Below are 22,520 nucleotides of genomic sequence, written 5' to 3' on the forward strand. Positions count from 1 at the left end.
TTGGTCAGACAAATTTGAGTATTTTTAATCGCTTTATTAAGAAGATAAGCAGCAGATTAAACAATTATGTAAATAATAGTTGTAGCCCTAGTTTTTCTATAGTTGGGACATGCATAATTGTAAACACGGTTGACATCCTTCTACTAAAAAGAACATCTGGGTTGTCATCTACCACTGTGTATGTGTGTGTGTGTGTGTGTTTACTTGTCGGAGTGGACATGGTTGCGGATCTCCTCCAGCAGGCTAAAGGCTCGACCCAGCGGCGACCGAAACACGTCCACTGGCACAAGGCTGCTGTCCCAAGGAGACACCGCCGCCTTCACCAACACCTGCTGGATGTAGGCAACCGGAGGACCCTGGTACTACAGCACACACACAAACATACACAGGGACACGCAGACATGTAGGTGACACATTCAGACAAAACATGAAACTGAACCAGTCACATTAGCAGGTAATGTGCCACAGTTTGACTGCTTTTTAAACCAGAACTCAGACAGTGACGGTCGTCCTTGAATGCGGTAAAGTTCCCTGTGTCACTAGCTCAAAGGCTTACAGTAAATTAAAACTACTGCTGACAAGTAAGTGAGCCATTGCTTTGTGTTCATGTTCTGCTTTCATTATTCATGAGCCTCCATCTTTGCTGTGAAACTTTTATGCCTACATCTGGGTCTCAGAACCAGTTTTAGACTTTCAGAGTGAGGACAATTTTGTGAAGAGTTTAGGGTTAGGATTCAGATTTAAGATTATAATTAGTTAGTTAGGATGAAGATTATGATTTAAGATTAAGTAATGAATGCAGCTGAAGGAATAATGCGAAAGTGACGGTCAGACACAAAACATTTTGGGATGTATATAAATGAGTGTGTGTGTGTGTGCGCGCTCTCTCTTCTCCTACCCAGTCGGGCCGTACTCCGAGGTCTCCCTGAGGCTCATGGGAAGGGACGCTATAGTCTCGCACCCCTGTGGTGAACTCTACAGGACCTGTCCCAGGCAGGGGAAGCCTCAATAACGGATAGCTGGGAGAGAGGAAGGAGGGGGTCACAGGGTACATCATAAATATGAAATACAAGGGAGAGAATGACTCAACCTCTCAAAGCGTGCTGATTTAATCTGTTTGAAATGATTTCAACAAAGGAACAAGGAAATTCAGTTCAACTGATATTTTGACTGGGACATCAGTGCTGTATATAGTATTAGAAATTATGGCTGCAATTGAGGATTATTTCCTCTATGAATTAATCTAATCTCTTTTTGTTGACATGTCACCTCATCATTTAGGCAGTAGTTAGGACAAATGCCCATCACAGGTTACCAGAGTCTAAATATTTGCCTGACTATTTCTTTCTCATCCTGACAAGCAGCAAAAAAGTATTATAACATGAAATGCAGAAATACGATCAAACTGTTAGTATTTGTGAAGCTGTACAGCAGATGCTTGATACATAACCAAATATAATTATGTACAAATAAATCCCAAATACCACATATTTTCCCTCATTCATTAAACAACAAATCATTAATATTAATGAATATTAATATTGACAGATAAATACAAATAGATGCATTCAAAGACAGAGGTGGACAGATATAAATAATAAGACTGCTTGATGATGCAGTCATGCTAAAGCTGAGCGCTTCTGTTTAAAGGATTGTGACTGTGTTCACTATGCAACACTTCAAAGAACATGAAACTAGGGCCTCCGGCTTTTCTTGCCATACCGTACTACCTGGAGAGACCCACTCCTTCTTTCTCCTGGAAATGGGTGGGTCCTTAAAACTGTTTCAGAGAGCTAAAAACACTAATTTCTTGTCCTGTGTGTGTGTGTGTGTGTGTGTGTACGGGTAGCAAGTTCATTTTGAAATGATATTATTGGGCAACCCTGACACATAGCTAACAGACTGAGCTTTCAGTGGTGGCAGTAGATGGATAGACAATAGGCTTAAAGAGATTTACACACAGTTTCCTTTGATGGAGAAAAGAGTGTGTGTCTGTGTATAGTACCTTTGTTCTTTCTTTCTGCTTACTGATCATGTATACCCACATCACAGGATTAACAAAAACACAGCTAATTCTAATCCTTCTAAAACCACAATAGTGGGAGAGAAAACTTTTAGCACTCAAGCATTACTAAGCCTAGGCGTCAGACTGACATTATTAATTTCTTTATCAACTTTTACACTAGGCGATCAAGGTTTTTCTTCCACTTGACGGCTGCGTTCCCATGGAAACCACGCTCACGCGCATCCTACAAAATATGACAGCTACAGTTGCTTGGATTATAGCGCTTTGTGGTAGAGATAGTTATCTATTCCTATAAAAAGGTACAAGATGGGTGGATAGTTTATGGGAATAGTTTAAACCCCACGGCCAGTCTCTAAAAAACAATGACTTTGACAGCAGTGGAAAACTTATACTTCATGAGTGGTAAGATTGACACACATACTGAATTACATTCCTTCAGTTGCTCTCATGCCAATAAGTTAACATCACTAAAAGGCTTTTGAACTGACTGCATTCCAATAAACTAAGAAAGGAGGCGACTTCCTGTCACTTTACGAGCTAGCTATATAGGCTAAAGTTAACTTACTACTACTTTTCATTTTTAGTCTTGCCTTCTCTGTACTATTGCAGCTTCAGTGCGCCAATAAGCATGCAGCATGCTTGTACCAAGACCTAATAGTGCTGGTGATTGGCTGTCTAACGTTACATGTCGTAGAGGCATGCAGAAAAAACAACATATGTTACGCCTAGAGACAGGGCTCACTGTTTTGGTTTCCCAGGTCAATTTGCGTTACAGCTGCGTTATATTGTTGCCAACAGAATGCAGCGTTTTATCATCTAGAGATTGTAAAAAGAAAAATAGCTTTTTTTCAAAGCGTCAGGCGTCATCCCTGCCTGTCGCCCACGCGACGTCATTTACCTGAGACCTACTGACAGGTAAGCGCCTTAGCGGTGATTACTATCAAAACAAGATAAGCATGGAGAGCAAAAAGTTCGTGTTCTGTAGCTGGAAATACAGTCATTATTTTGAGTTTATTTCGGTCAAAGGCAAGAACATTATTGTGCGTTGTGAATTATGCGGGGGGGGGGGGAATAACCTTTTCAACCGTGAAAAACTCCACATCTAATTTATTAAAACACCTGAAAGGGCAGCACATCACGGTAAGACTTATCAAGAAAGCACCGAGTGACGAGACCAATGCATCAACTTCTACTGTCGAGTCCAGTGCCAGTGGATGTCCTTCTCCCGCTAAACAACAGAAGTTGGATTTCTCCCGTCCAACACCAATCGTAAGTGGAGAAGAACTGAACAAACTCGTCGCTGGGTTTATCGTGGATGATATGCTACCTATTTCCACTGTGGACTCACCTTCATTTCGCCGCATCATTGAGAAAATACCCACACACTCATGAGCGGGCCAAAAAGGTTATTCTGTTGTTTTTTTGGGTGGGGGCAAGTAACATAACTACTAATGTAACTAATTACTTTTGAAAAAAACTAATCAGAAAAGTAACTGATTACTTTCAAAAGGAGTAATCAGTAATCAGTAATCTAATTACATTTCCAGAGTAACTTGCACAACACTGGATTAGACGCTACAATGGTGTATTGCTGCCATACTGTTTGTTATTAATGTTCCTTCTGACATTTATTTATATTTTATATAGTCCAATACTATACAGTTATTCCTTCATTTTCTTAATTTTAGTCCACTTATCCAGGTTGAGTAAAGTGTGCAGTGTAAAAACTATTTCTCCAGCTGCTCACAGGTCTTTGAACAGCTTCCTCCTTTGAAGTAAGTAATTGTATCATAATGTGTAAAGTGGTATCGAAAAAAGTATCGTTCACGCACCGGTATTGAAGTCAACGTATCGTTACCGGTACCGAACATTTTTAAATTATACAAAGCCCTACTTGGAGGGTAGGCTAGACCTAACGTGAATACACTATATGTGCAATTATGATAATGTATGATGACATTACCCACTTTTCCAATTTTTAATGACAAGCCTTCAAGCTGAGGGCCTGTTTGAGATCAAGTCTTTGTATTTCTGTATGTAGTAACTGCAGGTGAGATTGGGAGGGTCTGGGAAATGAGTCACTGGTATTGATCAATAACATTATCAGCTTCCATGCGGACAGTGTATTGTCTTTTTGTGCTGTTGGTTAGTCCAAATATTATTTATTTCCCTTTAACAAATTTGGATTGGATGATCAGTTGGATGGAAACCTCTCTCTGTTTTTCTCCCTCTCTCACCTCCCTCCCTCCATGCCTCCCCTACTCTCCAAGGTCACTGTACCTCCACAAAGGCCTCTTTTGTGTGGAGCCAGCCCCCCTCCTGACAGGCAGATGGAGGGACAGGCCTCCCATTCTCACAAGGCCATTTTCTCACAGCCCTTTGCTCTAGTCCTGCCTTTAACATCCCCGTCGTCAAGCTCTTTTCTTTCATTTCGCCCCGGGTGGTGGTCAGTCATCCATTTGGTCGGCACCCCAGCTGAAAGGTGCTGCAAGGACAGCACGCAGCCGGTGCATGTGTGTGTGTTTCAGATTGCTGAGATTGTTTTACAATAGCTTTACTGATGAAGCCAGGCCAACTCTCTGACCTATGTCCTCTCTTTTGACCAGAGTAGATATGTGCGTGTGTTGTGAATGTTTGTGTCAATGTGTCGGCGGGGGGCTGTTATGTGTGCGCAGATGGCCAGTTCAGATGAGTTGAGCCGGTTACTTGCCTCCTCCAATCACTTTCTCTACAATTCAGTCAGTCTACACTGGATGACAAGTTTGCTTTTCTCTCATGTTTTAATGGAGCCTGCACTAAAAAGCAGGTACTCCTAAGAGGTCTGCAGTCATACATCCATCCCAACAGGGGATGCCGGCTATGAATAATTGTTCTAAAAAAGTTTTTAGCTTGCTCCGTTGACGAGAACAGGAGTTCCAATGGATTCTAAGGGCCGAGTTTTGCAAAAACTAGTTCCAACGACGGAACCTTGTCGGAAATCAAAAGTATTTATAGCTGTTGCAAACGGCCATACGCAAATGCGGAGTGAAAAGTAGGAATAGGTACGAGTAATGGATTCATCTATTACTAATCAGACACGTACACGATTTAGTTTTTTCCCCATTCCATCTTTTATCCTTTAGTATCTATAGATTGTGAGCACACATGTGCAAATGGAAAAAACGTCTTAAAATACCGTATTGGCCTCAATATAAGACTATTTTTTTTCTGGAAAAGTGGGGGTTGTATTAGATTCAAGAACATCACATATTCTTTTTAAATGAAAAGAGTGTCTCCAACAGAGAGTGTTGCATTATGGCATTACTGTTGCTAGGCTAGCACTACAGGAGTTTCTGACGGCTCGTGTAACGTCTTTTACTGGAGGAAATAAATTCCAAAGCTTCTCCTGACGTCTTTACTGCATAAACTATAGATTTATTCTCCATGTGAGGACTCGATCTGGAATTACGTATATCACATGCCGAGGGAAAAGCCAACAGTCATAGAGAGGGAGTAGATGTGATGATTTTTACATATGGGGATAATGGCGCACATTTACACACTCTCTCCTGGAAGGCCTTCATAGTGTTGCACTTCTTTGTACACAGGATAAGTGACAGAAATAGTTTAATTCCTAAAAAGAGCTTGTGTAAGAAGTTAACCCTGCTTACTTTCTCACCTACACACACCTGGCCAATTACACGACCATCATAACATCCATGTGTTTAAATACGTCCCAAACGCTCTACACAACAGAGCTAAATACACCACTTCCATGTCATGTTATTGCATCCTCATAGCTCTGCCAGAACTGATTTTCACTGGTGACTTTGATTCTCAGTAGTGCTTTAACATTACAAACGATGGCCTAAAAAATGACCACTGAGATAAATCAACAGCTTTCTGACACAAGAAAAACTAATATTTCCAGCAGTCAAAAAAACAGAATTCAATTTAAATTTAAGCATAGAAACATAAACACCAAACCCCAGACAGAACACCTACCAGCAGGTGAGGATGCTGGCGGAGGTGAAGAGGATGATGGGTACTGGGTAGGAGGCACACAGCAGCCCATGGCGGTAGAAGGCCGCCGCGATCTTCTCTCTCAGCTGCTCACGCAGCGTCATCCTGACGGACGGGGTCAACTCCCGGCCATTGGGAAGCACTGCGCGGCCGAGGACGGTGCGCCGCGGGGCATCCAGGGACCTGGAGGAGAGAGTGAGACAATTAAATAGTTTAACAGATCATTTAAAATACTCACAGTCGTTGGTTTGTCTTTCACATTGTAGAAATTACTGCAATGTGAACAAATGAATGTTTTGTTTCCCCACACACATTCACCTCTACATCTAGTTACATCACAGAGAGTTGGTCTAAAAATATCAACCAATAAATATCAATTCTTATAATAAAAACAAACTTTTACACAAGAGGGGTATATCATAAAATATATATATATATATATATATATATATATATATATATATATATATATATATATATATATATATATATATACACACAGTGAGACTCTTCTCCTTTTATTCTTTTTGTGTGGGGAGGAGGGTTACTGGGCAGTTTAAAAAAGAAAACTTGTTAGGGAGATTGTCATTATTTATAGACTAATTTATTACAAAAAAACAACAAACAGAATTATTACTTGCACTCCTACTTTGAGGTTTTGATGAAATGGAATAAGTTAGTAAACATCTGCTCGATTTAAAGGTATTTAGAGATGAAACCATTAGTAACTTGGCAGAAAATTAATCGGACACTTTTGTTGTAGTCGATTTCAAACATTCCCACTTTCCAGCTTCTCAAATGTGAGAATTTGCTGCTTTTCTTTGTCATTGATTATCTTTGGTTTTTAGACTATGGGTCAGACAAAACAAGTAATCTGTACTTGTCAATTTGGGCTCTGAAAATGTATCGATAATAAGCAATTTTTTTTTTTACCATTTTCTGACATTTTGTAGAAAAAAAAATCAGTCAAGCTAGAAAACGAATCCTTAGATTAACTGATATTGAAAATAATCGTTAGTTGCAGCCCTACACGTATAGGATGGTGTCCATCTGGTCACTTGGTTCAATGGCTGATTCCACAGCACAAAGCTGATACAGCAGTTTTACTCAGCTACATTCTCTCTAGGACTGCAAGTTGCAGCCAATAATAATTTTGTAATTGATTAATTGAATGGATTTTCTTAATTAAAAAGGTGGAGTCTGCGATTCTGGAGAACGATTGGCTGTTGAGTTCAAATATCAACAAACAAATACACCCCTCCCTTCAGTGCTCCTTCAGAAGCTCCGCCCCCCCAAATTCGTGGACTCGCATTGCCAAGGCAACGACACTAACAACTGGGCAATACGGCCCGAGGGCAAACCGTGTAACTACAACTTCCTGTCACGTGATGCCCAAAATGACCTTTTCTCTCCATTGTGAAAGAAGCGGCTGTAAACGGTGGATACATACATATTGGCTAAAATGTTAGTGACATTCTTTTATGTAAACAAACACGCATGCAAACACAACGGGCAATATCAAGGTCAGCAAAAATGTTCGAGGTCATGTCCATATTTCGTACAATAAGTCGATAATGTAAGTATCGCGGCTGGCCTATATGGAGCAACATTGTTTATTGCGAATTCTAAAAGAACAAAGAAGAAACTAACATGACAGGGTTATCTCTGAGGTTATTTAGATTTTCTTCTTACTATGGTGTAATTCCACAGAAGAGCACAGGCAGGACGAGTAACGTTACTCAGGCGAAGACGTCTAATTTTAAGGGAAAGAATGTGAGGTCTGCCGCAGCAAGCAAAATATTTTTCTACAAAGTTGGTAGGGTAATATCTCTGATGTTATTTAAGTTTTATGACTATCATGGTGTAGCTCTGTTCCTTGTGGGCGAGGACGTGGAAGAGGGAGAGTAGCCGGGACAAGCACAAACTATTGCTGATTGGCTGGAATCGTGTTGCGTGGCTCGGTCCGAGCCACTTTGTTTGTTTCCCCATTTACAGAGCCAGGGCTGTGTACAAACACAAGGTGTTTTTTCAGCGCACACACAGAATCGACAGCTAGTGGATAGTGAGGAGATATTCGCTGAATTTGACCAAAAAAAAAAAAGCATACTGGATTACAATCACTGACCCCACCTTTAACTGATCAATCCTTTAGGGTATAAAATGTCAGAAATTAGTGAAAAATGCCCATCATAAGTCCTTAGAGCTCATGATGACATTCTCAAATTGCTTGTTTTGTACACCAAGAGTTTGGAAACCTAAGGTTTTACATTTACAATGGTATAAACCAGAGAAAAACAGAAAATCTCAACCTCAATTAAAAAGCTGCAACCAGCAAATGTTTGGCACTTTTGCTTGATACATGACTTAAACATTTAATCAACTGTCAAAATTTGTATCAATGCTGAAAATGTATTGCGATGCCCATGAGCAGTGCTGGAAAGCCAGAGTAGTGTAGAAACTGGTAGCAGCGGTGAATAATTATATGCGATGTTGACATCCCATGACTGTCTATCAATATGTATATTTTTTATTCAGATTTATCTCCAAATGATTTTAAATGTCTAAACATGTTCTGACAAAGATACTGTGTGTGATCTCTGACTGCTTTCTTCTTTTCGTGCTTCCTGAAAGTCCAGGGTTAACAAATACACATGTGAAACAAAACTGTAGCCTAGCTGTAAGGTTTTATAAAAATCACCTTGCATCTCATTGGGCAAATCTTGTGGGTACATCTCTACAGACACACAGGTAACACACACACACAGAGGCCAGCTCTTATAGGGAGAACACCTAATTAGCTACATACTCCATGTGTTGGCACACGTGCTGCTGACTACAGGCATGGTGTGTTTTTCCTTCAGACCAGCTCATACAGGGGTGACAAGCTAGACAGCACTTAAACACACAGCTCATTCAGCAGCAAAAAAGGTGTGGACACGTTCCCACCAGTAGGAAACACGCAACTCCGGCTGAGCAGCTACACTGAAGCAAACACCTGGTTGAAAAAAACAACCACCAGGTTCCCTGAAAACAGCCTTAGACAGTGGGTAAATTCCACTACCATTCAGGATGCACAGAGGAATATGCCGGCCACGGCAGAAGACAGTAGCATTTAATGGAGGTTCTTTAAGTATTTACTAGTGCTGAAATGATTTAATTGGCAACAATTTTAGAAATCAATTATTTCAGTCATTTATCAAGGAAAAATATTCACATTCACTGGTCCACGCTTCTAAAATAAGAGAATTTTCTGCATTGTTATGGCCATTTCCCCCCCTCTCTATTTTCTGACATTTTATGAACGACACAATTAATCAAGAAAATAAATCAACAGATTAATCGATAATGGAAAAAACCGTTAATTGCAGCCCTAATCCTGATTCCTCATTAGTGACGGTGAATAGTTGCTGCACCTGAATGTTTAGGTGACTTTGCTCATCACCAGCCAATCAGCCAGTTCCTCAGCTATAGCAGCAATACTATGCACTATATGACTTCAATGACACAACAGCTAGTAGTCAGTTCACTCAAAGCTAGGACTGAATAATATGACTGAAATCAACATAATTTTTTTTAAGCAAAAATGTCACATGTCCACTGGTCCCAGCAAGTCAAATATGAACATTTGCTTAGACTGCTGTGGTATTAAATGAAATACCTTTGGATTTTGGGCTGTTGGTCGGGAAAAAAGCACCTTGGGTCTGGTAAATGGTGATGGGCTTTTTCACTATTTTCACATTTTAGAGGCCCCTTGATTAATTTATAAATCAACAAAATACTCATCAGATTAAGATAATGAAAGTAATTGTTAGTTGCAGCCCTAAAATGTATGTTTACTGCAATTAAGTGTGCGCGACTACTATGCATTACATTAGACAAAACTCTTCATCTCAATATGTTAAAGACAAACTTACATGACTCATTTGGTTAGTTTTTAAGTTACAATTTGCTTAGAATGATTAATTCGAAGAATTTTGTTAAATGATATGTTCATACCGCCATAATATGATTCCACTGAAAATCATCAAATTGATAATCTCAAATTTTTGTCCAAGCATACTCAAAACTATACACTATTGTATTATGGCTTTGTGAGTGCCAGCCTGAACACGCATTTAAGATTAACAAGGTCTGAGTACAAAAAATTGTGAAATCTTTGCCTTTTGGGAGGTTCACCTAACTTCAAACAAAAATCGGTTCCTTCCGTTTCCCATATCAACTCAATCTCCTGTTGACTTCTCTGCTCAATCTCAGCTCTTGTCTCTCTGTTTACTCAGCAGACAGGATCACTGTTTAAAGTTACAAACCGCTCTATTACAATGTTTAACTGGCTGCCCTGGTGCACATACTGCAGCTGGATTTACACAGTATCTCATTCTACTGACCATTACCACCTTACCAAATTCGAATTCAAAGAGGCTTTATTAGCATGGGAAACAGACGTTTACATTGCCAAAGCAAGTGTGAAATAAACAAAACAAAATGTACATATAATGTACATAAATTGTGATTTTGATTTTACACAGATAAATTACAAAATAGAAAAAAATATAATGCTCTCACAGCTCTCTCTTACCTCAGCTTCTCACATGATGTCAATACACAACACAGCTCTGTCACATCAGCAGTGACCACGCTGTATCCATCATACATAAGTCTTGAACTGTTCTGAGACCATACCTGCTAATGGGAGACCAGGTTATCTCTCTGGTTCGCTGCCGTTTATGTCCCCTGAAAGCAGCAGCACTGGTTTTTTTTAGTTTAAGCGGTGCGTTGTGGTTAACATAGTGCTCCCCTCTTGATTCATTCAGAGTGTGCGACTGCTCGGCTCGTCCCCCCGGGAGCAACGGAAACATTCCCTGGGAGGTATTCGCCTCAGGAGTCTCTTGATCTGTTGTTATAAACACCCTATACAGTAAAAACAGCAACGTCCTGGCAAGCTTTCACAATGGGTTCTGCAAAGGCTTTGAAGTAAAGCCTTTCTGCTCTCTGTTTCTGTAGGAAAGTCGACTCTCAGCCAGGTCCTGCTCACTGTCTCGCAAGGGAAAACTTTGAATGAATTCCTCCTGCATCTCTCAGCTGTTTGTCCAGTTCACTGCGTGCTGTGTCGTTACGTGGGTGTAGCAGTCAGACCTGATTTGGCAAAGGCTCAGCAGCATCTCCGTCAGTGAACTAATCCGGGATTGAGCCGATCGGAAACTCAACGAGCAGGGCTTAGGGCCTATGGCCACCCCCCACTGCTTCCTTCCTCCTCTGTTCACAGCCTGTAGGCATTCACATCTCAAAAGCATGACAAGTTTGACGGAGGCTTTAAAACTTCACTACCAGAGCTGAAAAATAAGACCAGCTACAGGTCAAGCGCAGGTAAACTGTTGTTTCAGGCCAGTGAGTTGTGAGTGTTCTCTACAGCCACTTTGGCAGGAGACCAGCGATTGTTTTCGAAATCCTATTCTGTCTGTCCGGATGGCGTTTGTTGGTATATACCAGCTACTACAGACGAGGGAATAAAAAAATAAATAAAAAAAACTTTCTGCTTAAACCCAACAAACTACAAATAAATCTTCATGACACAGAGTGGAAAATGTCTCTCATTAAATAACTACGTGCTTTTGCGGATACGTGCTACGCAACTAATAATCTAACAAAGAACAGTCTATATGCCTCCTACGTGAGAAGCCAGCACACTTACTTGCAAACAAAAATCCAGCTACAGACATGACAGACACAGTGTTTCACCTTGCAAGCGCAAATTCAGTTAGGAAGATCACTGTGGGTCTCTGCAGCTTAATTTGGTGGCTTGCAGATTAAGGTAGATTTATAAAGCCACATGCTTACAACATATCTGTGAACAAAATGGTGCACTGAGTTTATGGATGAACTGTATCAAAGCCATTTCAAAACTAAGACAGTACACCCTACACTGGAAAGGGAGATTTGGGGGAAAAAAAGCTAAAAAATACCAGCTTACCTCTTTTCAATGCCCAGCTTGAATGCATCCCCAAGGTTTATAGATTCCAATGGCATAATCAACAACTTTCAGTATCATGCAATGCATTTAAATGCGTTACTAATTATCTTCAAGTTTACTGCAAGCCAAAAACTATACCAATATCCACAAACATGCCAGAGAGCTTTAGGCTGTGTCCATTTTCCAGAACATAACTGCATCAACGTGCAATCTCATAGTTGCAAGTACAAGTGACACCCATTGATCAGTGACACCCATTAGAACTGTTGTAAATGTGACCAGCTTGATGTGGATGAGCAGATTACTGCAACATAGCCTTTTACAACCAGAGCTGTTCACAGAAATATCCTGTCAATCAGTAACCACATAACCAATGATGTGTAACAGGCAGTCCATTTCCTCACAAGGATGTCTGTGACAAGGACACACTGAATTTTTATTTTTTTAATTAATTATATCTGCCGGTTATCATGCACATATCTGTAAAAGAACATTATATTTGGTATAGTTTCGAAAGTCATCTTTTTCCAGTACATGTAATTGCCTTTACAATCTAGACCCTAGTTAAACTAGCCAAAATAGTGAAACAGCTATCACAAGACAGTGAACACATGCAGGGATGATGCAACCCTGTGGCAACATCACCTGCCAGGAACAAGCTAGCGCAGTGACTCCCAAAGCCAGGGCCTGGGATGCTCAGGGGTGACAAACAATGATGCTCCTCAAATAAATGAAGTGCAGTTTTACTTTTGTCATGGGGAAGACCTTGACAAAAAGACAAGGCAAGAACAGAAGGATTTATCTAAGATTGAGTAATCCATCACAGGTTTCCAGAAAAGTAGAAATTCTGTACACTATATATATATCTTTCACATTTTCCACAAAGCATGTTAGATGAGTAGGTCTCTGGCAACGCCTCAACCAAAAAGCAGTTCATGACCTTTGTCAACAATTCTTTAGTTTGACATGAGAAGGTGTAGATACCACTGAGCTGGCACATGCAAATAATGGCCCAATTTATCACGTTTTAATGCGATTCAAATTTCCCCAAGATAACACACAAATAAGCCTCGCTGATTGTTCTGATTGGGTGAATGTATTTTCATAACTATTTTCGTAACCTGCTCGCTTGCTAACTAACGTTAGTGGAAACAGCTAGCTAACGTTAGCTGCCAGTATCTTGCAGGGTGTCTCCAACTCTCACTACGTAAAACTTATTTTAAGACTTTGTCACATCAGTCGGAATTAAATACGAACACCTAAGTTTGCGACTTAACTAAACACAATTTATGAACTGTAGAAGTTAACGACAAACCCAGTAATTGTTAGCTTGCTAACGTTAAGTTAACGTTAAGTTACCTGAGTGCGTGTGTGACTGACTTAGTCTCTAGCACAAACAGCACTCCATAACCTGAGCATTTTAAAAACTAAATGACCAAATTCACGCACTACATTGTTATTTCTTATGTTCACGGTTACAACTAAATATACCCATACAACTAACGTTACTCTCAATTACTTTAGCCAACCTTTTCTGTACTTGCAGACAACTTGTGATGGTGTGGCACCAAGCTAAAGGCTAACAGTACATAGCTAACGTTAATATAGCAAGCGCCTAGCTTTTACCCAGTGGTCAAAATCAATCAATATGTATTTTACTAATTACTTAGAAAATATGGGGTCATACATGCCACAAGGTGCTAGCGTTACAAGCACCTGATTAACATGGCTGTCATTGTCAAACTATGAGAATAGTTATAGAAACGTTACCAAATTGACGCTCAAGTTAGCTTGCTTAACGTTAGCACAGTGACGACGTTAGGTTGTACAGTGTGGTTTGGGACGTCCGGGGCTCATATCATCAAAACTGATGCTTGTGAGCACATCAACTACAACCTCGCTGCTATGGCCATAACAACGCTCAGTGGCTAACATTATGTCATAAGACAATTCAATAGTTCCCATGCTTTCCTCCGCCACGGAGCTAACTTTCGTAACGCGGCTAATGCTAACGAGTAATAGCTTAACTGTTCGCACACTTGCCTGGACAAACTTCAGAGATCCCCAAATGTAGTTGTTGCTGAGTTCCTCCTGGGTAAACAGACGAGCAACTGTCGTATTATTCCTTTGTTTTGGGAAGTAGCTAGAGGCTAACTTGTATGTCTCGAATTTGATGCTGGCATGCAGAAACAGCGTTTCAAATCTACTGGTTGTCAAATCAGAGAGCCCTCTCCACTTCGACCTCTCACCCTGCAGTGTGGAGAGCAAGGACAGGGCGACCTCTAGTGTGGACACAGACAATGACAACATTTTTCACACTTTCACTAGATTTTATTCAACCAAGATCCAGCGGCGTTGCAGCTCCATTCAGTTGTAAAACAATTCTGGGTGGAAATATTCATCTTCTTTGTTCATTATTATTTTCACGCCCAAACACCAGCAGTCCCTGTGACCGATGCATTTTATTTATTGGTCTACAGCATAACTATCAGTCAGTCCATTATTGTTCATTAACCAGAACACGTGTAAACGGTCTGCATTCATAGCATGCTGTCAACAAACAAAAACTGATTCATCTAGTGCCCGAATACTGACAATAGCATGAGCCTGTAGTCAACACCTTCAGCAGACCAGCCTGATAATCAGACTGAATTGCCGTTTTGTTTTCACTTCACTTATTTGAACAGCCGAAACAGATCTGAGAAGTGGGCAGGATCACAGTGAACTTCCTCCAGAAAGCCCGGGGTCCAGACCGGGTCAATGACACTAGCGAGCATCCCAATGCAAAGCTTGGCTATGGCTCGTAAATTTGTCTAGTTCACCAACCACTTTGGCAGCTAGACAACCAACATTTGTATTGTCTGGTGATATTGAAATATAACAGTCAGTTGTCACATGTAAGAGAGACAAAGGCAAACGAGAACGCTGAAAGGTGGAACTAGAGAACAGCGCTGGACGTCCCACGAGCAAAGAAGGAGGCTCCTTTATCGTGGACCTTGTACTGAAAGAGTTTCTTCTGTGTGTACTGTCCGTCACCTTGTCTCCTCCTCCAACACACTTCCACCTGAAAACAAAGAACACTATTGGTTTACTTGCAATTTTATTGCAGAAATCTATATATATCACTATTTTTGTCACCTTTAAAAGTTACTGATGTTCACTGATTTCACTTAGGTATTAATACTTTAAAAAACGTACAACAAATTTGATAATCGATTGATCATTTAAGTAATTTTTTAAGCAAAAATGCCATTCACTTATTCCAGATTCTCAAATGTGAATATTTGCTGTTTGTCTTCTATGATAGTAAACTGAAACTTTGGTAAACCAACAGATTAATTGAGAAAATAATTGGCAGATTAATCGCTAATGAAAATTATCTTCAGTCGTGGACTATTGGCACATCTATACAGTGAAAATGTTTGTTCATTCAGAATCCGAAACACTGTACGGACAAACACACACACCTGCCCGTGTATGTCCCTGCAGTAGCCAGTGGTGAGACCCTGTACATGAAGAGTGAGGCTACACTGGTGGGTCAGGCCCTTCAGAAGTCTCTCTGAGCCTTCATCATCTCCGTTGTCCTCCTCTTCTTCCCCATCACAGCGTGCCACCATCACCACATTTCCCTGCAGTCAAAGTCAAAGTTATGGTGGTAAGACAGAGTTTTTTTTTTCTAACATGACATTAGAGATGTTCACTTTATCCTAACCTCTCTTATTGAACATACAGCAAGTCAATGCTCAGTAGTAAATACATGTTATGAATACATACAACTGCAAATGCCATTTTAAACCACATCCAACTCACTCAGCCGTGGTCGTGCCAGGTGACAACAGTATACGTCCCGTAAAACGTCTCAAATAAAAGCAAATTGAAGCTGGTGGGGAGATTTTGGCCATGCAAGTTTAATTTACATGACCAAAATCTATATAATATAATTGAATTAACTTTAATTTACGGCAATCCAAAGACAGCAATGCAATCATGCTTTGACAGCGAGAATCTAACCTGTAGCTGGGAGCAGATGGTGGCTCGGCAGTAGTGGCTGAAGTCCAGCACGGCTCCAACGCTCACCCCCAGACTCAGCAGCACACTGAGGTCATCCACCAGCAACACCGGAGGTCCCCACTCCTCTGCCCCGCCCATCCCCTCATCCCGGCCACCAGAGCTGCTCACACTGGCCCGGACAAACTCGTACAGACTCTTCAGGCCAACGGCAGGATCCCTAAAGACAGAGAAATGAGGGAGATGGAGATAATGGAAGAGACGTAACAAGGTGTCAGACTGGTAAATGTGGGTTGTTATTACAGGATTCCTATATAGGTCTGGAAGTCAGGAAATATGAGGAAAAATGTATATAATTTTACATCTTGATATGAAACCGGACAAAAACTTGAGAGTACTGTGTAAATGTAATACTGTTGGATTGGTAATCCAGACAGAAATATATAGTTTACAATTATAGTTAAGTTAATTTACATGGTGGTTACAAATGGATTTGATAAACAGTGATAACATATGACGATAAAAATATATAAGTCTGCAGGTAAGACAAAACAAAAATAAAGTTGCAAAAACCTAACAAGAACAAAGTAATTATTTGTTTGTACCTGAGGAAGTCCATGGCTTGACTTCCTGTGTCGGTTTCTTGAGGAATCAAAACAGACAGCGACTCCTTCAGTCCTTCTAGGAAAACCAGCTGACCTTTTTCCTTTGCTTGTGCTAGGCTTACACCCTGAGGACACACAATTAACACAGAGATACACACAGATTCAATGTCAGCACTTGTGATGGCACCAAATAAAGGCTAACATTGCTAGCAAGCAGCTAGCTGTGTTCTCAACTAACTCAGTGAACCCAGGTCTCAATTAATATGTATTTTACAAATTAAGTAAAAAAGGTTTGTGATAAACAACAATGGGGTCATACATCTCACGAGGGGCTAGTTTTACAGATACACGCAGATTCAATGTCATCGTAACTAAAACTAAAAGCCAAAAAAGCTACGCAGACACATCAGCATTTCACTGACTATGTAACATGTGGCAAATTGAAGTAACACACACTATTTTTAGGCTTTTTATCCAGTGCTCATCTGGAGTTCAATGTTGGAAAATGTTTGCTAGAAGCAAGTAACCAATAATGACAAACTCCTGTGAACGAAAATGACGTTATAATACAGAAGTAACGAGAAAAGAAATAAAAATCAAGGATGGAAACAAAAGAGCTTTTTAATGGTCAAAGTATGTTTTAAAGGAAGAGACAGATATGATGGATAATACATAATATGATTCAGTTGAATGCGTGCAAAATAAACTCATTAATATTACACTGACTGCAATGGTAAATATTCACTTTTCATGTCATGAGGTCTTGAAATAACACTCTCCTCTTAAAGTGTAAATGGTAAATGAGACTACAGCACAGGGATGATAACAGTGGAGACTCACCAATCTCTGACCGACTGCACTGTAATGATTGAAGGACTGCACCAGACCCAGAAACCACACTCTGCAGCGTGCTGAAATTAAAAAAACAAAAAACAGCGACCTCAGCTGCGGTTCAGACCTTGCTAAATTGCTCATTTTAGTAACACAATGACAGTCGAGAAGTGAACTCACCTCGTAGGTACAAAGAGAGGAAGTGGTGAATGAGGAAAGAGGCATCACTTTGTCTGTCTGAGACCAAGATAAATTCTCCCTGTAGGTTAGGACCATAGACTGTAGGTTAGGACAAAGTTACAAACTTGACATTAGCTTTAGGCAAATATAAATGCTGCTAGATCATTTTGCGGCTAACGTTACATAGCTGTTAAAGACTGCTGCAAATACAACAGGAACTCACATACAGTAACATCAGCATATAGAACAGTGTGGTACAACCTAATAAAGCAATGTGTAATGTTACAGTGCCTATCATCATGCTAGATAAATTAAAAATGTTCCTCACCTGTGTGAAACTGTCGGGAGAGGTGTTCAAGATACTGTTGAGCTCTGTAAACATAGCTAACTTTACTAGCTAACCCTAACGTTAACTGCAAATAATACAAGCTAAACAGTTTGCAAGTGAGCTAAAATAACGCTCCAAAATAGGAGTTGTTAGCAGGAATTGATCTCAAAATGTGTCTTGTAAATTCATAGTTTAAAAAGTAACATCAGAGATTCTACTTAATTTGACAGCTTTCCTCTCTACTATGCTAGCTGCTGTGCTAACGTTAAGTAGCATGCTACCAAAGACGAGTAAAAACACCGCAAGATGTCTCACTCTGCATCTATCGGAAAAGTCGTTTCGGACCGCGGAGAACTTAAACCGTTAGTAACGGCTTACAGCTGCATATATATCTTACGTTTCAGAATTATTTTTGCGAGTTTTATTAGCTCTATTAACTCTATATTGCACAATAACACAATCTCAAGTTTGAAGATTGAATTGAAGGTTCCATGCGTATTTGTTTTTGGAAAACCAACCACCTCACGTCCGTGACAGAATGGTCTTCATGGTGACAGCTATGTACAGCGATCGAAATAGACGATCTTTGCAAGCGCATGGCGACTTCTTCGATGTGTTTCCGTCCTTGTTAATTTGAAGACACCGCCTCCTGCTGGTAGTACCGATGTAATGAGTAATGGTAGTAGCAGTAGTGGTAATTGTGGTGATAGAGGCAATGTTATTAGTATCACTAGAAATAGCAGTTACACGCAGGAATAAAGTCAGCCACAGTTAAATTAATGGCAGTAAAGGAATGATTCTCATCTCTCTGGTGACAAATTCTGCCTCAGAGAAACCAAACCTGAACTCTGCTCTTCATTGTCCCACTCTAGATCAGATTCTTCTTTAAATTCATGCATTTTTAGCTTCTAAGCATGATTCAAGAGAGAACTAACCCTCCTTTAAAGGTGTTTCTATAACACTACATTGTTAAAGTGCTTTACCCTTGGTTGAAAACGCACTGTTAAATATTTCCATGTTATTTCTGTAATCATCTACATCATTACTTGCTAATCCGTCTGTTAGCATCTTCTGCAAGAGTCTCTTCCGTGTTAAAGCTGAAAACTTTGAGACAATGTGTTTTTTGCACCAGGAAACCAGATGTGAACCTCATTCATGCAATCACTCTTCTTTGCTTTTCATATATACGGATATATTAGCAAGTTTGTAGAGGTTATTAAGCATGAAGCCGTACCTTATGTCAGGAAAGGAGAGGATGGCTTTAATCCCTCTTTTTTAGCTCAGCATGCTCCGTCTGCACAACCCTGCTTCCTGCTCAACATGTGATACAGCATCAATCCTACACTAAAAGGGGGAATATGGAGGCATCAGTGTCCTTTTAGCATAAGAGAATCTGAATTACTTTAATCAGCTGAACTCAAGTTTGCATGCGTCTGCAGCACAACTCATTTAATCACCTTTAACCAACATTACAGTGTACTTGAACCTGTTATTGCTGAACGTACAGAGAATTATCAGCTGAATCTGCCGCTCCCCTCGGCTTTTTTGTGAGTTTCAGCTCATTGTTTAGCTATCCGGCCCACAGCTTTACTGTTTTGGTTCACTCTCACCGCTCTCATAGCATCGTGTTTAGCTGGTGAACATAGTGGAGCATTTAGCAGCTAAAGAGCCAGATATTTCCCTCAGGAGTTGGTGGAGACCTAAAACAGAGCTGAAAAAGAGTGAATACTGGACTTACATTCATCAGGCCAGAAACACGACTCTAAATGAATGATCATGTTTCTCCATAACTGCAGGATGTGTAAATATGCACTTTTTCTCTGATAATTTCAACTTAAAAGGTGATGATATGTTACAGTAGGTTTAAACGAATTACATCTTCTACCACCTCAAATATAGACATGTAGACACCTGTTGTCATATAAATATTTTATCATCCATTCTTGAAGATCAGTGCCAACAAAAGGTGCGTGGCTCTGCTTTGAATAGAAAAGCTGAAAATCTGCATACAATTCATCTTTTGTGATAAAATGCAGGCTGATTCATGTAAGTCATCCATCTTATACTCGTGGTTCATGCAGAACAGCTGAATAAAACACTTTCAAGTAAAATGGGAGATAGAGCATTAGCAACTATCTTTTTTGAATCAGCAGATGGCAGTGTGTAGCTCTCAAGCAGCTCGATATCAAAGGAATCAAGACTGTAAATGCAATGACTCTGCATTTTAATCTTTAACCATGTTTCATATTGCCCTACTAATAAAACAGCTCTCCTAAACATCTCAGACAGAGCAATAGCATCCCTGCGCTGGTGCGCTGCAGTTCAGGTCACATGTTTCAGTAATTACACCTGACTAAATCGTTTCCATCTCCACTGTTTCTGTGCTACAGCAAGTGTTGTAGTCAAGTCACCAAACCCTGACTCAACCTTGCTGGAGTCTGAGTTTGCAAACTCACGTCAAAGAAAAGAACGCATGCATATTTACATCTGTGACACCAAAAGATTGTTTATTAGATAGTATTTTGGCTCTTGGTTGTCGCACAATTAGTTTTTTTGATTTGTCTTTAAAATATTATCCAAAATGATGAAGCTGCATTAAGTGTTTGGAGGGGGGGCAAGCTGTAAATACAACATTAACATATTATCACCTTATAAAGTTGTTGGGGCGTGAGCAAACATTTACACATCCGGGAGATACGTAGCAACATCAGTATTTGTTTGGGGTTGTGTTTGTGTCCACCTGATGAATGTCAGTCTAATATTCACTCTCCTTTGAGCGTTTTAGCTGCTGAATGCTCCACCATTTTCACCAGCTAATCGCTAACTGTGTCTGTCTGCTGTTTGGTGCTGAGTAGGTAGTGCACAGTGGGTTTATTGAGGCTTTTTTTCTCTGAAAACAGCTGCTGCAGCTGGAAAGAAAGTTGAGTGGTGAGACTAAACCAAAACAGTTAAGTTGTAGGCCATAAAACCAAAACACTGAGCTGAAAGTCGCTAAAAGGCTCTGAGGGGAACTGCAGAGTTGCGTGATAGATGATGGGTTCATCCCTACAAGCGACACCTTTCATATTACATATAATCATTTGATCCATAGCTAATATAAAAATACTGATTAGCGCAGCTTTAAAAATGAGAACTATAAACCTATTGCATTTTAACACTGTCAGCTGTTTAGCAGTTAAAGCAACATCCTTCCAATGGATGTGTTGTAACTTGTGTTTTCACCACCTCTGTCTACATGTATGTCTGTAATCTTGACCAACCAGATAATCAACTACAAATTAGGGTCGTGCTAAAAAAAACATCAGTGGTTATCAAGTTCAAGTTCTCAGAATGAGAATCTATGGCAAGTCACGTAATCAAGATGGACTAGTTTTCTGCAACTGCGTCTGTCTGCAACAAAAAACAGACATCAATATTATTTTACACTGCTGAGTAAGATGTGAATGAGTTGAATACCAGGATCACAGTACAGACACTGTGTCATGTGAGAAGAGTAATATAGAACAGTCCAATGAGCTGTCATTGATTGGATGTTTGACAAACTGCCTGGCTGCTTGTTCTGGTATAATTGTTGGCACAGGTACACAAATGTATAAATAAATGCTTGGGTTTCTGTCTCTGCGAAGGTTATCGGGAGCCTTTGTGGTTAGAGGATTTTCTTGACATACACATATACATATTTTTTTAAGTTTTACATAAATATTTTCATTGTCATTACTCAGAATAAGTTTTTTTTTGATTGGCGTTTGTAATCATATTTTTTATTAATGAATTAGTCCCTTTTCCTCATTTTATTATTGTTGCCTGCTCTAAATTTTTTTTTAATTAAATGGTAAAAACAGAATTTTCTTGTTTTTAAAAAATACCAAAGTGTAGTTGTTTTACTTCCTGTATTACAGCTTAATGTCATTGTTTATGTCATTGTGCAGTTGTAGACAAAAAATATAAACAAATAATAAAATCAAAACCAAAAAATACTCTAGCCGGACTATCCAAATAATGTGTTACCCATAACAATTATTGGGTATTTACTTCTAAAAACTCTTTTTCCTTTCACAGTTGCTGCCATTTATAATTTTTTGGGAATGCAGACTTTTTGACATCTGCCAGAGGAGGCCAGCAACCTCTACAACAAAATGTAAGCTAGCATCCACTTCGTCTGAGTCACTTGTTGTTGTTGTCCATGTTGTCCCATAGACTGTATTGTCCTGGTCCAATAACATAAATGCTTTATGCTCCAACTTCCTGTTTTAACCTGACATACAGTATGTCAAACTATGGAAGCAAAATCCCACAGAAATTCTTGTGAATTTTTGTTTTCCTTGAATAAGAGCTTCTGGTAAACGCCAACAAAATGCAACATATACATTCACAGAACAATTTTCAAGATGACAGCCAGGACAGTGAGATATGAGGAACAGTTCATTAGGGGATGTAGGGGTTCAGAGTCCACGGTCTGGACCGCTGAAGCTCGTTGATCTTGGAGGCTGGCAGCGAGCGAGTACTGACGGGGCTGCAGATAGAACATGGGGGAGAAGGAGGGTACATGTCGTCCTCCCACCGCAGGACTCG

At 40.0% G+C, this 22,520-nt stretch overlaps 2 protein-coding genes across 6 annotated transcripts in view; both read right to left on the reverse strand.

The window, feature by feature from the left end:
* Positions 1 to 13,548, reverse strand: part of LOC122882300 (SREBF chaperone) — a 47,910-nt gene extending 34,362 nt beyond the window's left edge. The window contains exons 1-4 of one of the 5 annotated variants that reach the window (XR_006379326.1): positions 10,709 to 11,196; positions 6,011 to 6,211; positions 899 to 1,019; positions 205 to 362 (exon numbers count right to left, since the gene is read on the reverse strand). Coding sequence is in view for 4 of the 5 variants with exons in the window: in XM_044209548.1 (XP_044065483.1) it covers positions 205 to 362; positions 899 to 1,019; positions 6,011 to 6,211; positions 10,709 to 10,884 (656 nt within the window). In the remaining variant the exon portion in view is untranslated. Of the gene's footprint in view, positions 1 to 204; positions 363 to 898; positions 1,020 to 6,010; positions 6,212 to 10,604; positions 10,627 to 10,708; positions 11,197 to 11,996; positions 12,279 to 13,525 lie in introns of those variants that run through there. The other 4 variants (XM_044209551.1, XM_044209550.1, XM_044209548.1 and 1 more) reach the window with 4 other exon arrangements.
* A 757-nt stretch (positions 13,549 to 14,305) lies between these two features.
* On the reverse strand, positions 14,306 to 18,469 carry elp6 (elongator acetyltransferase complex subunit 6). Its single transcript, XM_044209555.1, has 7 exons — positions 17,949 to 18,469; positions 17,621 to 17,699; positions 17,450 to 17,520; positions 16,610 to 16,734; positions 16,008 to 16,224; positions 15,464 to 15,625; positions 14,306 to 15,060 (listed from the first exon to the last, which is right to left on the reverse strand). Exons 1-7 carry the CDS (start codon positions 18,000 to 18,002, stop codon positions 14,935 to 14,937), a joined length of 834 nt encoding a protein of 277 aa, XP_044065490.1. The 5' UTR covers positions 18,003 to 18,469; the 3' UTR covers positions 14,306 to 14,934.
* Between the last annotated feature and the right edge of the window lie 4,051 nt (positions 18,470 to 22,520).

The sequence above is a fragment of the Siniperca chuatsi genome, linkage group LG9 (assembly GCF_020085105.1).
Source record: "Siniperca chuatsi isolate FFG_IHB_CAS linkage group LG9, ASM2008510v1, whole genome shotgun sequence".
In the NCBI taxonomy this organism is placed as follows: domain Eukaryota; kingdom Metazoa; phylum Chordata; class Actinopteri; order Centrarchiformes; family Sinipercidae; genus Siniperca; species Siniperca chuatsi.